We start from the raw sequence: 17198 nt of genomic DNA on the forward strand, positions 1-17198 counted from the left end.
AATTACACAGATTATCACTTATTGTTCTCATTTAAATATCATTCCGTTACTTTATAGGCTTCATTAAAAAGACATCAGGCGATAAACCTGAGAACTAATGTATTTTTGTTATGATAATATTTATTTCTTAGACATGCTCGGAAATGTTTGCATTACTTTCAAATAAAGAACACGGAAAGTTTGTCATTTAGGGATCGTGGACTTCTGCAAAAGACTGCGACTTCTTCTTTTATGGCCTGTAAAGTAAGTATGAAAATCCTGTAGTAAGGAAAGTCCGCTGCTCTAAACTTTTGAATATTTTTCAAAACAGACAAAAGAGATCAGAACTCATACAGCCAACTGCCAAGCGACAGTAATAGCGAAAATTAAAAATACCTACCTGTATCGCTTATTTTAAAATAGGCGGTACAATAAACTAAAGCGCGAAAAAAGAGCGCAAACTTTTGAAGCTATAGGCGCTTTCCTTCAAATAGTTTCATAAAATATTTCCCAGTAGCTCTTTTTATCTTAGTTGCTTCTAGATTTTACCTTGTATGTTACGCTATATGATAGTTTTACCAAGTGATTAAGACTGAAGAAAGTGGGGGACTCTGCCACCACTCATTGGTAAGTCAAGGAATAATTAAGGTTCCAACGCAACTCTCAGAAGATTTTTGACAAATATGAAGGCTAGCACTGATATAATTGGTACAAAAAAAAGATTTGCACGGATAAATCCTGACGGCTTATTTGTTCCAACTCCAACTGTTCTGGTCACCTTTCTCAGCTCTAGTCGTCAAGGAGTACATTAAACCTATTTGCCCGTGTTTTGTCTGCTATAAGTTTGGAAAAGGATCCTGTAAGAGTACTCAGGTCTGTTCAATCCGCTCAGGCTCACACTTCTTCATTTTTCAAGTACTGCAATGATAGAGAAAACATTAAATATGTAAACTGCAATGGAGCCCACGTTGTTGTCAGTAATATTTGCCTAGTGAAAATGTCTAAAAACCAAGAATAAAAGGATCAGATTAGTGGAAAACTTGCTTATACCAAGATAAAATCCTCGTCGTCACCTGCTTCCATTACGCTTCGTTCTCAAGCTGCAAATTTCAAGAAATTAATGCATTCGCTCCTGAAACGGCTTTGTTTGTAAATATTATCAATTCTGAAAAAAATTTCATGTATTAACTAAAGCCTTAGTGGATATTGCTAATTCCGAAAAGGATAGGTACACCCAGCCAGTCAAGTCATGCTGTCTCAAGCAAATTTATAAAAGATCTGCTTATTGCCAACTTCACATTTTAATATAACTTGTGTTGATGGTATAAAATAGTTAAATATTTTTCATTACTGTTGTAGTATTTTAAGTAAAATAATCAATTAAAATCTCTTGTCATAATACCGAAGTAAATGTAGTTTTGTTAAATTAGACTTGGTTGGACTCATCCATCCGTCTTTTAAGTTGCCAGTGTATTAAGGATACAAGATCATTCGTCTGGATTCTGACTACCCTCATGGGGGCATTGTAACAGCTATAAAAGATAAGTATTACAAAACATTAACACTCCTTCTAATTATCACTTTCAAAATTTATTAGTCTCTATAACTATTGGCTTTATTAACGTTTATATTTTTTGTGTTTATATACCTCCTCCTCCGAATGGGAAATTTACCTTCAAATGCTATTAAATTCTTTTCATAAAATGAAAAATAAAAATGATTTCATTATTGGTGACTTTGAATCTTTTTACAAAAGAGCCCAAGACATTGTCGCAGCCCACAGCACAATCACCACGAAGATTCACTATGATTCGCTCAACTTCGACCTCATCCGTAGGTAACAGGACGAATGTGTCAGAGTTATAAGGGTAAAATGACTCAATAGAAGACCTATTATGGATTACGGGGACACGTTCTGCCAAGCTACGATGTCCGATGTTGTTAGCAAAAAAGAATTAAAATTGTTTATTGAATTATCAGGATTAGCTGAAATGAGATCGAGTGCCGGTTTTCTCTCTACAGAGGTATAGGTCACGTCCTTTATTACTTTCTAAAGCTTTTTGGTATTGTGTCGAGCCTTGCGTATTTGCGCCCTATCATATTCAGTTTTGGCTTTAGTAAGGAGTGTCGAATAGAAATTTCTGTATCTTGAAAATGTGGTCTTAAGAATGTCATCTTTAGGTGACTTTTTAACTTTTAGGTGTAGCTGGTCACGGTTTCTGAGGCATTAAAGAATGCCAAGCGTCATCCAGGGCTTTTTAAGCGTTTTACGGATAGAAATAATTTTGAGTGCAGTGTTAGCTTATATGGCACGAGTTAGGGAATTAATAAAATAGGTAGTAGCAAAGTTAATGTCGAGCATATTGTACATTAATTTAAAGTCTATATTCAAGAGGTCAGTTTCCAGGTCACGGTAATCTAACAGTTTGATTATTTTTGATTTATGGTGATTAACTTTAGAGGATTTGGTTTTAAGGAAAAGTAAAACAGTGTCATGATCAGTGACAGATGTATGCGCTAAATTCCTAATCTTCGATTTGATTTTAGAGGGGTATATCCACTTTAAAGTTAAAAATAAAATATTGTAAGCATAGACATTAATCAGAAACATAAAACAATAAAGTTTCCTCGATAGATAAAAATCACGAAATGACCTTTAATTTTCACATTTTTCCGATTTATCCTCGAAACGCTTAAGGTTATTAGGACAAAAATTAGATAATTAATTATATTTATGCATGATCGACAACTGTCACTACGGATTTTTTTTTAATCCCTTTAGTTTTAGAGTTATTCCGCTAAAACGAATTTAGTACTTTTAATGTGCAAAATTCTACGTCTCCTGTCGCATGTCACGCGAACTTCAGGCATATATTTGTTTCACAAATTTGGGCGGAGACAACGTCAAAACTTTTTTCGCATGGAAGCTCTTAAGTGGTCTATGCACGAATAATTATTACGAGTAGGAAGGGTGTGAGCCGGAAGCATTCCATGAAAAGCTACCATGGTCAGGTAGTCAGTAGAACGCGGATCGTTTGTGTTAGTGGAAATATCAATGTTTATATCCCCAACCACTACGATATTGCAATAGGAAGTGAAACGATTTAGGTGTTGATTTAATGATGGCAGAAAATTACATATGTTGTGCTTGGAAGGGGGACGATCGATAGCAATTAAAACTGTGTTGTTGTCTATAATTAATGTCAAACAATTTGCGTCATCCAAAGCAGAGTGCAACACTGATACTGAAAGTTGACGACAGTAGAACACAACTACACCCTCATTCTGAGAGAAGTGGTGACTAGTAGTGGTAGAACAGTAACCCTGAAGAGTAGGTATAGGAGGTGAGTTGCGGAGCCAACACTCAGTCAGTACGATTAAGTCTCATAACGTGTCACTACGATACAATAACGCGCGTAGACCTTCGAAATTACGATTTATACATCTAATATTTTGAGAAAGAAGTTTGAGAGAGTTACCATACTGTGAGAATCGAGTTGGCACCATATGGTCCTAATACAATATACTAGTACCTAGATTTATCGTTGTAGTTAATTCAGGTGAGTACCTACATAACAAATATTTAGGTCATAGTCATACATACGAATAATAATGTATATTAAAGCTTCAAATGGTGCCGTTTTAGAGCGTGTGCCCTCCGTATCTTTGATTATATCAATTTAATTACCTTATAAGATAATAAAATGTCGATAGATTATCATTATGTATCTATTGCAGCGATATGTAAATATGTCACCGCTTGAAAAAGAGTCTAATTAAGTAGACAAAGAAAATTATTCTTCAGAATTTTAATCGATTTGTACTTTGTTGCCCATAATTCATACAATAAATTTTATGAACAGGGGCCCTAAAACCGTACGTACGTACAGTTTTACTCTGAAAGTCCTTCAACAAAAACACGGGCGCGTTCGAAACTGGGTGTGTTCGAAAATGGAGTGACGATTTGGGAAGGGCTGCTGGCAGCAGATGGATGCAATGAGCTGAGGACCGGGCTAAAAGGTATTAGTACATAGTAGGAAAATGGTCATGACTACGGACTTCGTATTTCGAGAGTAGCGTTCCTGAGACAAATATGCGATTTCTATATTATCAAAGTAGTATCCTGCTTACACGCAGCGCCTGCCTAATTACAAAAACACTACATTCAAATGCTAGAGGGTGCCCTCTCGTCTCTTTTTGAATCAGACAAAATGAACATATGTTTACTTTAACAAAAAACAATAAGTGCGCATTTGACCTCCATCTCACTTCATGGAAAGTGACGATGAGGTCGACGATGGACCATGCACTGGATTTTTGTATTACGGGCGGGTGTGACTCGGAAGTTCATATCCCCCTTACTTTCCTTTTCATAATAAAATTAACCTACTGATATGGTAAAATGTTTTTGCTTCGCTCAATAAAATGTTGTAAGAGAAACTGTCCAAAGTTTAATATTTAGAGTGGTTACACACTGCGACTTTTAGCAGCGATGCAAACGTGCGTTCATGAGACGCGCGATTGTATCGCTACACTTGTGATTTAAACAGATTGTATCGTTGCAAGTGGCGCGCTTGCATCGCATCTTAAAATCGCGCGCGTGTGTAAAGTTAGACGATTGGCGACTGCATCGGTACTGCATCGCATTTGCACGGCGTTTGCACCGCGTTTGCATCGCTGCTGAAAGTCGCCGTGTGCAACCGCTATAAGACGCTGAAACTCTAGGAGTTCTTTCTGATCTCAACCGAAATCATAAACACTTTTAACTCCATTGGCCTCGAAATGAACACCAACAAATGTGAACTAGACATCGCCAATTCCTATTCCCACAAAGAAAAGGTCTTGTAATTTTTTGTGGTTTAGTCTCAACCATATCTTACTAACGAATTTTTCCATTTCAAATGTAATTAGGCACTGATAGGCTCCGGAATGTTGACACTGCTATATCTGAACCCTAAAATTTTGCTTCTTCGTTTGCAAGTTCTCATAGCTATTTCAATACTGTCCAGCATGGAAATCTACTTACTTTAATAGATACCAACTTAAAATATTCTTATTCACGAAGCCTCAAACTACCCTTCCTAAAGGATGCTATCTTCAATCTAATCCTAATACTTTTGCCAACAAATTTCTAGGTGACGTACCTGGATGAACTCAAAAACGCCTTAAACTAGGCCTGCTCCAAACAGTACCTCTTTCCAAATGTCCCAACTGAATCCAAGTAGGGAATCCGGTCCCTGGTTCTACGCTTCCTTCTCAGCCAGTACAGACAGGTGCAGAGACCATTAGTATGGCTGTCAGTGTTCTAGTTTTCTCTTTAAATTGTTGTCATAATGGCAGTGACATAAGCGCACGGGGCCACCTTATCCTCTAAGGCGACCCTTAGACTATTTTTTTCCATCGTCTAAGGGCCACCAAGGCTTTTCCTGACAGTTAATCGCGAGTCGCATCTCTGGTCAAGCCTTATCCACAAGAAACGTGTCCGCTGTGTTCAAACTCTGGAATGTGCTGATGGCAAACGCCTAAACGACATGACGCATTTTCCACGAAGAATTTGGTCTGACATTTGTGGGGAACGCCACATGAGGCAACACTCGGTGGCATACCACCTGGATACGAGGTCCCGCTTTCAAAACATCAAAAAGAACGGCTACGAAGCTGACATGACGGAAACTAGAACTTCGACTCCGATAATTGATCCCGTGGGGTCTCAGTTTCCTTTTTTTATAAATTGAAATTGAAAAAACATTTATAGACTGAGAAAGTATGGACCTTGCCCAAAAAATCAGCCTAGCTATACAAATGAGAAACGCTGCAATTATATCTAAGTATGGACGTATGTACGTAAAACACAGACATATATCTAAATAGACGCCGCAAGTACAGCAATTTGTATGAAAACCAAGCTTGCCACATTTTTGTACCCACTATGACGTCACAAGAGCTATTTAGTCATGAAAACCTCCTCCCGCTCGCTCTAAATCGATTGATTGAACGGAATACGCGTAACCATGCATTCAATAAATCGATTTTAAATAGAATAATTTTATTCAAGTATTTGTTGATTACAAGTAGTCGTAATAATAATATTGTAGAAAAATACTAGAATAAGATAGTTAAGTTCTAAATTTTACTTGTTTTTAAAAAAATGTTGATTACTTAAAAAATGAAGACTTGAATTTTTAATCGACTTCAAATACTCAAATTATTGTCCTTCCAATAAAATTAGCTTATTATATGACATCTTTTTGTAATAGAAGATTTTATCGATTAACTTAAATAATGAATACGTCAATATAAGAACTTACGACTGCCTTAATTAATTGTACTAGATGGTTTTATGTTGGTGATTGATCAAATTGATGAATGCCAAGACAAATGAAAATGTTAGTGCTGACAAAATATGGTAAAATCTTATTAATCAGAAGAGATTTACGTAATGAAGGCTTCATGTGAAATTTTTGTGATTTGTTTATTATTTCTCGGATTTCTAACTCTGCTACTCCGCATATTTGGATAGCATCTTAGGTGGAATAAACTAGACCACCTTCGTCCTCGAAAGAAACGAACTCATACATATGACCAACTCCAGGTTTTTGTAAAGACAGCGCACTGTTAATTCTTTGCATTGTATATTTTTTATATTACTACATGTCCGGCGATGTATGTAAATATTTGCTCACTATATTCGGACATTCGAGGCAACGTGCTTCAAAAATTATCGAAATTACAGATACTACTCATAATAGATACTACAAAACTGAAAAAAAAACGAAACGTTACTAAACTTTATAACAAAAGAGTTGTAGAATATTTTTATAATATTGCTAAGGTAATAATATTATAATAATAATTTCCGTTCCTTTGTTTTCAAAATCGATCAGAATCGAGACAGTGTTGCCTAACATCACTAAATGTTAAATTTGGCCAAAGAAATGTACGGACAACGGCACATCAGACTACACATTTTTGTTCGAAAATCGCCTCCAGTGCAACGGAACAAGATACGTCAATGTGTAGCTTGATGTGCTGGCGTGTGTACAAGCGGCCGTGACACGAAACTGAATGCATTATACAAAAGTGCGTTCGTTCGATATTCATGGCGTATTAACAAAAGATCATAAATATATCGCACCAAGTAAAAGCCGCAATTTATTACAAATCATGAGACATACACTCGGTTGCATATTTGTTTTCTCGAAATTTGTACAAAATCAAAATAATTGTTTTAAAATAAATTATACATCTTCTAATCATAAAATCACTTTCCCCTGGAAGGAAACGTCACTGTTTACCCGTTTACCCACAGTTATGGTGCATTGGCAATTTATAATGGCAGAATTATGCATTTTTCACGTTTTCGACTGGTGTTTTTCTACGATGAAGGTCGAGCACGTTCTGAAGTGTATCAGCGGCAAGTAAGTGAATGTCACTTACTTTGAGCACGCGAAGTAAATACACTTACGGCGTCTATCTAGATATATGACTGTGATGTAAAAGCATTTTGAATATCAGTCTTCGTAATGTTTAAGCTCTTCGGTATATTTAAGGCCTATTTATGTCTTTATAAATGAAATGATTATTTATCTTAATGTAGTAAATGGCAACTTACTTTTATCAATATCGTCGATGACATACATGGAATGCAAGTGAGAGCTTATCAACAACCTTCGTCAATAATATGACCGAGACGATGTGAATCTAATAAAAGTCTTTATTGAATAAAAGTAATTCTTACAATAGAAATGCTAGGTATCATCAGTTTTTATGAAGGAACATGGATGCTATTATTAGTTTTTAGATCAACTGTTCTATCATAAATGCTGGTTACAGTCATAAAACAGTACATAGGTAGCAGTGCGAAGCGTGCAATTTCTATTTATTTGTAGTAAAACAGATTTTGCTAATGTAAAGTTGTTTATTCTTTGCCATAATATTCTATTTCTATAATATTCTAAAATAACACAGACCACCGGTGCGATGCGACGTAATAACAGCAGGCGATTGCCGTGACAGCGAGTACCTACTAGCATTGCATTGCGAAGCGTGCAGAATAAAATTTAATTCACTAAAGTTTAAACGTTAGTAGAAAACGTCAGGGACAACCCCTCCGCTTTTCCACGGCCCTAATAAAGCGCCCCGTAAACAACAAAATAATTTGTCAAATTTATCCTTCATACTTCACATTTTTTTGAAACAATGTGGCAAACGATCAAATAAACCATCAATCAAGTTTGACAAACTTGTATGTAGTATCGCGTTTCACTCTTTCGGTTATCTCTTTCTGCATTCGTACGTACCGTACTATAGTTAATACAATGAGTCATATCTCTTTGTAATTTGTGCAATGAGTAAGAATAATAGACAAGCTTTTCTGGCATTAACTCTATCACTATGTATTAAGAAAAAAAATGTTAGTATAGAGAATGGTTGAAATTAAGTGAAAAATATATAATAAATATATCCACGAAAATTTGTTAAAAGAAATATTGTGCACAGAACTAGAAAACTATATGGAATCTAGCAAGGTAAACGCATGAGCGTCAACTGAAGTTTGGTTCAAACATTCCCGCATACCTTCAAACATATTTGTCAAACGCGCCGTCAATCTAGATTTTCATCAAACATATCAAACACGTACATTATTTGATAAACGCATCAAACGTAACCGCCGACTGTCGAAAGGTTTGACAAACACGTAAAATTTGACAAATTATTTGATCGTTTCGCAATCACCAAGTAAATACGTCATAGATTTTCGGAACAGCCTTTGTATGACCTGTCTGAATAAATTATAATATGTCAGGAGGAGTCATCTGCTCTCCTGAGAGGTTTAATCAGGACTGCTCATGTCGTCAATTGTCCAAAAGTAAGACGTTTGAATTCCTGTCAGTCGAGTTGTCTTTGTAGCCAGTCAATCCGCTGGTCGTCCACAGAGGATCGTCACTTGGTCATCCAGAGAGGACGGACGCGAGACTCTTGTTGATTCCATTTTTTTAAGACTCTAATTGATCCAGTCACTTCTCTTTCTGGTGCGTGACCGAACGCACACTGCACCACTATATCATATAATAATATGTATAACAAAATTAAAATTCACTTTTCATAGGATATATTTAAAGAAATCATGTAATATTAATAGTAAACATAAACTGTCTTTGGTAAACGCTTGATGGGCATAAAATTGTGAATTTCGGCGTAATTTTGAAGATTGATAATTGATTGTATGTATATTATTATTGTAGGCAACTGTAAGTTTTCCGTATGGTCTGGGAAATCGCCGTGTATTTACTGCAATATTAGCAATATTTCTTCTAAGTCTTTCCATTCGTTTCTTGTCACCCGTAATCTATAGATACCTTATACTATTCTTACAATAATAGTAATATAATAATTGCCAGACAACCACACCAATAGCCTGGCCTCAAACTAGGGAATTTCCCATACTGTGAGTACCAGACTAACGTAATTCACTCTAGGGCACTTTCCACAACAAAGTTAATTTCCCAATTTGGTCCCACCGGGAATCAACCCCGGGACCTCCTTATCCAACGCCCACAGTAAAACCCTTGGGCCACCGAGGTCGACAAAAACCATACGATATACGATGTTATAACACGATAGACTAATATCGATCACTGCCCCCAAGAATATTTTCGACTTTACTCTTTTGATTGACCACCTAACTCAATAGCGGAAAGCCTCTGAAATTTTCCCGTAATTATACTTGTGGGCGAATTCGTATAGGATAAAATAATGTGTTTATTATTTCGTTAAAAAGATCACCTTCAATGTAGATAGATGCCTGCTTCCCGACACAGGAGTTTCCTTCTACCGCTTCGCTATGATCGCACTGAGCTTCTGGCGGTAATTGATTTTAGGTATTCTATGCGCTTCATGTATGTGTGAGGCATACGTTTATATAGCCGTGTGTAGGCCCAAGCGACACTACCTCCACATGCGACGGCGACGGCCGAAGCAGGACTAAAGCGGACAGGAGAGAAGCGTGGCGGCTCCAGCTAGTATGGGCGGACCGCGTGCAAATTTATTTCCTTCGTATTTTTAAAACAAATACATATTTCACAAAAATGTACGGAGTACACGTTATAGAAAAGATGAAGTTTTATTATTAATCAAAAACTAATGACTGACCAAAAATGCATGACCTTCTCTGAAGTATTTACGCCGTACTAAGGGTTTCATTTGTTTTTTAGAGATAACTACGGATTTTTTTTCTATAGAGGAAACTACAAGTAATTCTGTTTCTAAAGAGTATGATTTATAGAGTGAATATTTAAATATCTTATACATTAATTTCACAACTAAAGCTCTAAAACGATACAGCAAAGGATTAAACGAACGCAATTATTTCGCAATTACAAACGTACTTCGGCGTGGTCTTAAATATAACAAAGATGTTACGATTAATCAAGAAGTCAAAAGACTCGATAGATTTAATAAAAATTTAATACACTATCAATCACGTGTTTGGATGCTGTGCAACATTTAACATGCGCTGCTTATATTTGACTCTATCAACCTACTTAGCGCAGTTAAAACCTCATCTTTCATTAATGAAATAAACTTTGTATCATTTTATAAATTGTAGATAATATGTAACAAGTAGTACAGTCATGAGCACGTCAAGCTTGACACTTTGTACTTTGGATCGTTCTTATCGTAAGTGGATTTAAATCTTAAGTGTCAAGCTTAACGTGCTCTTGACCCTGTACATTCAAAACAACCAGCTTCAAATTGTTTTGTTTTCCATGAGTACCACCCCGTTTCCACTGATCCAATAAATATTTTTGTGCGGTTGCTCAAATGTGGATAGGTTAGTCACGTGCGGGTTTGCGGAGGTATAGACCGCTCTGACAGTACCTTCCACCGTGCCGTGGTGGGTGACGATGACGCTATGCGACACGCGCCGGTTCTCGAAACCATCTTGAAGCGTTGAGTGACGATTGACGGACATCAAACATGTCAGTAGCGCGCGCACAGGCTGTTCGCGCGCTCGCCCCTGCGCATGAGTGCAAGCTATGCCATAACTTTCTTACAATTACAATTCGCCAGTATTCTCCCCTTAAACAGTGAAAGTTCTATGTCTTTGTAATTTTTATATAAATTATTATCGATCAAAATGGAAGTCAAAACTGATGAGGTTCGTAAAGTTTTTATTATTTTTTAGTGAACATATTTTTTTATGCATTTGTGAATTGTTTTGAGAGTTGCTTTAGTCGCCTTCCATGAATAATATTTATTTACTATTTTAAAAGACGTTTGTGCAATACACTCTAGAGAGGTATTTATGTATACCATTTTTGTTACGTTGATATGAAATATTTGAGTTGTAAATAACAGGTGTAATTGTTTTATTTGACTTCGTGTAAGTGGAAGAGTTCTTTTTTAAATAGTTACCTGCTTCTTATGTTATGACGGTGAATAAATTGAAACTGAAACATTACAAAATATGACACTATTATTTGTCGTATTACATTTTCCAAATGTCAAATCCAACAATCAGCCCAACAACAATGGGTCGTGTCACCACTATACACTGTGATATAAAACTGTGTACATATACACCTTGTAAAGTTGCACATTTCAATTTTATGGGTTTTGCAAAAAGTTATGAACTATAAATAATAACTTTATTGCATCTGTTTTGGACTTCTTTGGTTCTAAGTTGTCCTTGTATTAATTATGCAGGTTACAGTTTAGTATCATGAACTGGATACATAATACGCAATTTTGTGGTATTATTCCCGCATGGAAAAAAATAGTGAATAAGTACTTTTGATTCTTTCTCTAAACTTTTCATTGCGTAATTATATTCTGTTTTATTTTCTATAATTCTAAGTGCCGTATAAAATAAATTCGGTCAAGCTTTTGCGTAAAAAGGAAAACTAGTTGTTTATCCTCATTGTCTTTTGAAGTCTCTTTTCTTACCTGCGGCAAATTTACTGAAAGTTTTATACACATATACGTGTCATCACGCTTGTCTCCCTCCGGGATAGGCAGAAACTATGGACCTCCACCTGCTACGTTCCTGACAAACCTTCCTCACCTCCTTCATGAAATATTTTATTTTTTTATATATTTCATATCTATATCATGTTTTCCATAGTCTTTTCAAATGTATACATTAATTTTGGTGAAAGTATTGTCAATTATGGTAACAGATACAATAACAGTAAAATTTGTAGTAAAATTAACTAATCACCTTTATTGATTAAAGTTAGTCATGATACAGTTCCAATGTTGACTGCGCGGTTACGCAACCCGTAATTTCTGTTGTAAAGTGAATGTGCCAAAATTCCGCAGCGCTCTCTCTTTTCAAGGCTCAACCCTAAATTATTCCGTTTTTAACAATATATCAATATTTGATGGTGCAGTGCTTGTCACTCGGATAAGATATATTTGTGCTTTTTTTAATGAAACTTTCCATGATACTTCGCCAAACTCGAGTAAAAAAATTACATAAATTCGATGCAGAATGCGTCATTTGTCTGCAGCGATCAACTGTTTAAATTTAATTTTTATTAATAATAATTCTCATTATTAACGCAACAACGTAAAACAGTGATGTTGTACATATAAATAAATGTTTAACAACTAAGAATTTTTATATATATGAAACTGCGATAGGAAATACGTATTAAATATACTGACACCAGCGAATGTTTTCTCTGTCTGTGATCAGACTAGATAAATCCAAATGTTAGAACGTTTACCGCAAAATAAATTACTTTCTAAACGTTCCTCTAGTGGATAACAGCAAATTATAATTTGTCATTTTTTTATGTACTGACTCGAAAGTGCTTAATCGGAAATTATGTACGGCGGCGGATAGTCGCATACTTCATAGCTATCAGAGCGTTGACGACTTGTTGTCAATACAATACCTTAACTAATATAACTCAACGCGTGTCATCCACCGTCCACTAAATCATTTCTTTGAATGATTGTATAATAAAATAATGGAAGAATATGTATATTGTTTGTAAGGACATAATTATTCAATAAAATATATATGAAATTTATTTAAGCGCACATTCAAAACAAGTAGGCTTGCTTTTCTTACCAAAGTGTATTTGCATTCTTATACCATATACATTTGTAATAGTGTTGCTGAATACCGAATATTCTGCTAGAAGCGTGGCCGAATTTAAACATTCGGCCAAACTATTCGGTATGATTCACAAACTTACGAAAATTGGCACGAAAAATACTACTCATTAACTTCAAGTACTTAAACTTAGATAAATAGTTTTGTATAATGAAATAAAAAAGACCTTAATTTTCACATTTATAATTTGTACTCATGATTTACGAAGAATTTTGATTTCACTGTTAATTTAACTTCAGTTTGATAAACTTTCAAAAACTTAATTTTATTTGGTATGCTAATGATAAGTACTTGGTTGATTTTGTTAGCGTTTATTTAGCCATAAGTAAAATACATTATAAAATAAGTATGTAGTTAGTTATCATTATGCTCTGACCTTTGTTGATTTCTTAAATAATATTTTAGTTTCTTTGCTCTCTTCTAAAATAAACCTATAAAAAGCAAACAATACCGCTTTAGCGAATTTCTGTATTGTAGATATGTACAACATTAATCAAATTTACGTAATAATTTACTGTGTTTTTTCATATTTCTTCCTCCTGCTTTTAGGTATACGATATTCGGCCAAATAGTGACTCAATATTCGGTATTCAGGCCGAATAAGCCAAATACCAAATAGTAACCGAATATTAGTTGTGACCATTAACCTGTAAGCCAATGGTTGCCACTCAAATTTATATTTATTATGTATTTATATGAAAATAAAATTAACATTATGAAGTCTTTTACTGTTATTTATTAGGTAGGAAATATTTATGTTTATTACACAGAACAGTCATAATGTAAATGTTAATGCATAGTTTGATAACTTAACCTTGTAATTAACAGTCTAATCGTCAGATTGTGACCTACTCTATCTGTAGAACCAATTGGGAAATTTACTTTCCTAAGTTGTTAGTGAGAAATCTCGGTAGCTTAATGGTTTGATCCGGATTTGCACATCTGAGTTTTTCGGAATTGATATGCGAAATTTAATTTGAAATTTACCATGTGCTTTTCAATGAAGGGAAACGTGATGAAACCTGTCTTTGTGAGCAGGTTACCAAATTCTCAACTCGCCACATTCTCATCTCACCATGTTCTCAGGTCGTCACACCCTCATTTCACCACATCCTCAGCTTTCATACCTCAACATGTCCTCAACTCAACATATTCATTTCAACATTTTCTTTGTTCATCATATTATAAATGTAATCACTATCATAAATATGTTTTAAATTAGCGATGAACGTTGTATATTAGAACCTGCATATACTTTGGCACCCGTCTCAATTCTTTTATCAATAAAATTTGACAATCCTGATTTAACTTATACCGAAGTTTGTAAACCGAACTTGGTCTATTTTTCACATTTATATTTTTTGTAGGATATAATAATTTTATGAATATTTTTTCTACTTATCGAAGGTCGTTTAGTAACTAGAATGGCGAATAATATTGTGGTCTATGCTTGGTTTTTTCTATGGTTACATAAAGGCGGGTACTCATTAGCGAGTTTTAAACTCTAAAGTGACAGATTCTACTGTGTACGCGTGAAACAGTCTTCACTCGCTAGAAGAAGTACCCGGGCTTGGTTAGTGTCGGCTCACTGCGAACCGCAAGCGTTATGCTCGCGGCAAGCTCGCGAACCACGTACGCACTATGATTTTTGATAACATAACATTCAACAGTGACGGTTACAGCTCACTAGTGAGTACCCGGCTTAATGATAACGTTGGTAAACAATAATAGGGTTGTGTGTGTAGTGTTAGTGTTGTAATTAGTACATACGTACTGATGATGCAACAGACCTCTGCTTCCGCAGCTGCGGAAGTACCACAAACTTTTTCACATCTGTTACTATTTCTGCTTCCACAACTTTTGGGAGTACCTTTTATAGCAGATAAGTGCAATTATAAAGCCAAAAACAAGCCTTGTTTGGAATTATTTCGTTGAGATCTTTATAGTATTTACACTTCTGCTTCCGTTTGCGTTCAGATTTAATTTTCTCATCTGCATCCGTTTCTGTTTCGGTTATGACACTTACGTTGCATTATTAACAGGTACCCTAAATATCTTCACACATATCCCCCATATCGCTCAATATTGTGTGAATGAAACCATGATCATAATCTATAGACTATGATCATGGTTTCATGCCTAAACTCCCGCCTGAGAAGTGACCTCTGCCCATCAGTGGAACCTGTAAATAGGTTGATGATGGTGATTTTTTTTTTTTTTTAGTTTATTAAGTTAAGCTAGATTAAGTTGTTTCTGATCCCAGTGTTCTGAGTGGAGCCCGTATAGTGAAATTAGTTATTAGATGGGTAATTGATTCTGTTTGAAATCAATTACTGGGTGTGATTGGCACATTTTTTTCATTATAATTCATAATAAAAACACTATTGTGTAAAATAAAAGAAGAATTTTGGTTCGACAAGATTGCAACAAAATTATTATAACATCATTGTGACCTTTTCCGTTAAATAATCGAGTGACCGTATTTAGTAGCAAAAGTTTGCAAAAAAAAATTCTTGAAAAGGACAAAGCCTCATAAATACAATCCCACTTGGAAATTTATGATTCAAAATTTTGTTGCGCAAACAGTATATAAATATACACAATTTCGAATGGTGTAGATTGTTTATATAAGTATTAAAACTTTGTTGATTCCTTGAGCAATCACTGCGAGTATATATTTGGTTATATACATTAAGACTAGATATTTTCGTTGTCCATTATTGATAACAGAGCTACATTAGGCAAGACGTTGCTTAATGTAATTATCGTAATGACATCAACTAGCGCGATAAGTTAAGCAACTTGCTGTTTCAAGTTTCGCTTTAATGAAGGTAACATCTTTGGTGTCGATTCAGGTAAACAGAATTAACTCGCCTAAGTCTTTATCGTTATCGGTTACAATACGACAGGAGATTTTATTTTAGTTTAGAACTGTGGATGATAACTCTTTATAAATTTTGTCGACTTAAACAAACGCGGTTTATGTTTTTATTGCAATGGGCGTCTTCTAATTTGATAGCTCTTACATTTGCTCCTTTTGTAACTGATAAGGGGAAACTTAATTTACATTCAAATACACTGCATGTAAATTAAGTTTAGTTTGCGTATGTCCGAAGCGACAAATGCTAAACTAACATAACTTAAAGACACGTTCCTTCAATTTGCTGTTAGTTTATTAACAAAAAAACATTAGTTATTGGTATAAAAAGTTCCAAAACGTGCTTGTTAGGATTATTCCACAGAATAGAAGTTATTTGTGCACAATTGCCATAGGTTAAACAACACTTCAATGATAACCGCAAATAAGTACTAACCGCAAGCAAGTACGCAAATAACTAGAACGTATTTTCTTTACATTTTTCTTTACAATTCTCTTTACAGATTTTTTATTTATCGATACTTGAAGATGAGTAATGATTACAGATAAAGTACTTAATTAAATATTATTTTTACGCATCAGCGCGAAACACGGTTAAATACGATACACGTATACTAATGTTTACTACGATTACTTAAAATAGTAGGTCCAGTCAACGATAAAATTTAGAGTGTTATAATATAACTTAACCCAACGAAATTTTGCTTTTAAAGTGCTTTTTTTATAATTTAATAAATAAAGATTTACTCTACTGTTTGTTGTTTTTAGGGTATTGAAGAAAAACTTTTGACGGCGTAATGTCTTTTGATTTTATAATATATTAAATAGCTGGTGCCCCGCGACTTCATTTGCATTAATAACCACATCGAATAGCCTACTATACTATATGTATATCATTTTCTTAGTTTTATTATACAAAAACATTTATTTAACTGTTCAAAACGTAATATTGTGATACATAGATAACGACACTAGGCTAGGCCTGTGTCGTGGTTATCAGTACAGAAGGTTTTTAAATAAGGACTTATTTTACTATATTATTAAATTAATTAGAAAAGATATATGATAAATTTAAATAATAGCAATAACAAACATAAAAATGAGAGAAGGGCAATAAATACTGTGTGTATGTATGTTTGTGCACACTCTCTCTTTCTCTCTCTTTTCTCTCTCTCTCTCTCTCTCTCTCTCTCTCTCTCTCTCTCTCTCTCT

General features: G+C 34.8%; 1 protein-coding gene across 2 annotated transcripts in view; it reads left to right on the forward strand.

Annotated features, from left to right (window-relative positions):
• The first annotated feature begins 10982 nt into the window (after positions 1–10982).
• LOC113239715 (peptide transporter family 1) overlaps positions 10983–17198 on the forward strand; it is a 33002-nt gene continuing 26786 nt past the window's right edge. Inside the window, exon 1 of one of the 2 annotated variants that reach the window (XM_026476841.1) lies at positions 10983–11140. In XM_026476841.1, the coding sequence (XP_026332626.1) occupies positions 11120–11140 (21 nt within the window). In that variant the 5' untranslated portion in view covers positions 10983–11119. The remainder of the gene's footprint in view (positions 11141–17198) is intronic. The other variant, XM_026476922.1, reaches the window with a different exon arrangement.

Source organism: Hyposmocoma kahamanoa, unplaced genomic scaffold (genome assembly GCF_003589595.1).
Source record: "Hyposmocoma kahamanoa isolate Upper Pololo Valley unplaced genomic scaffold, ASM358959v1 100021, whole genome shotgun sequence".
NCBI lineage: Eukaryota > Metazoa > Arthropoda > Insecta > Lepidoptera > Cosmopterigidae > Hyposmocoma > Hyposmocoma kahamanoa.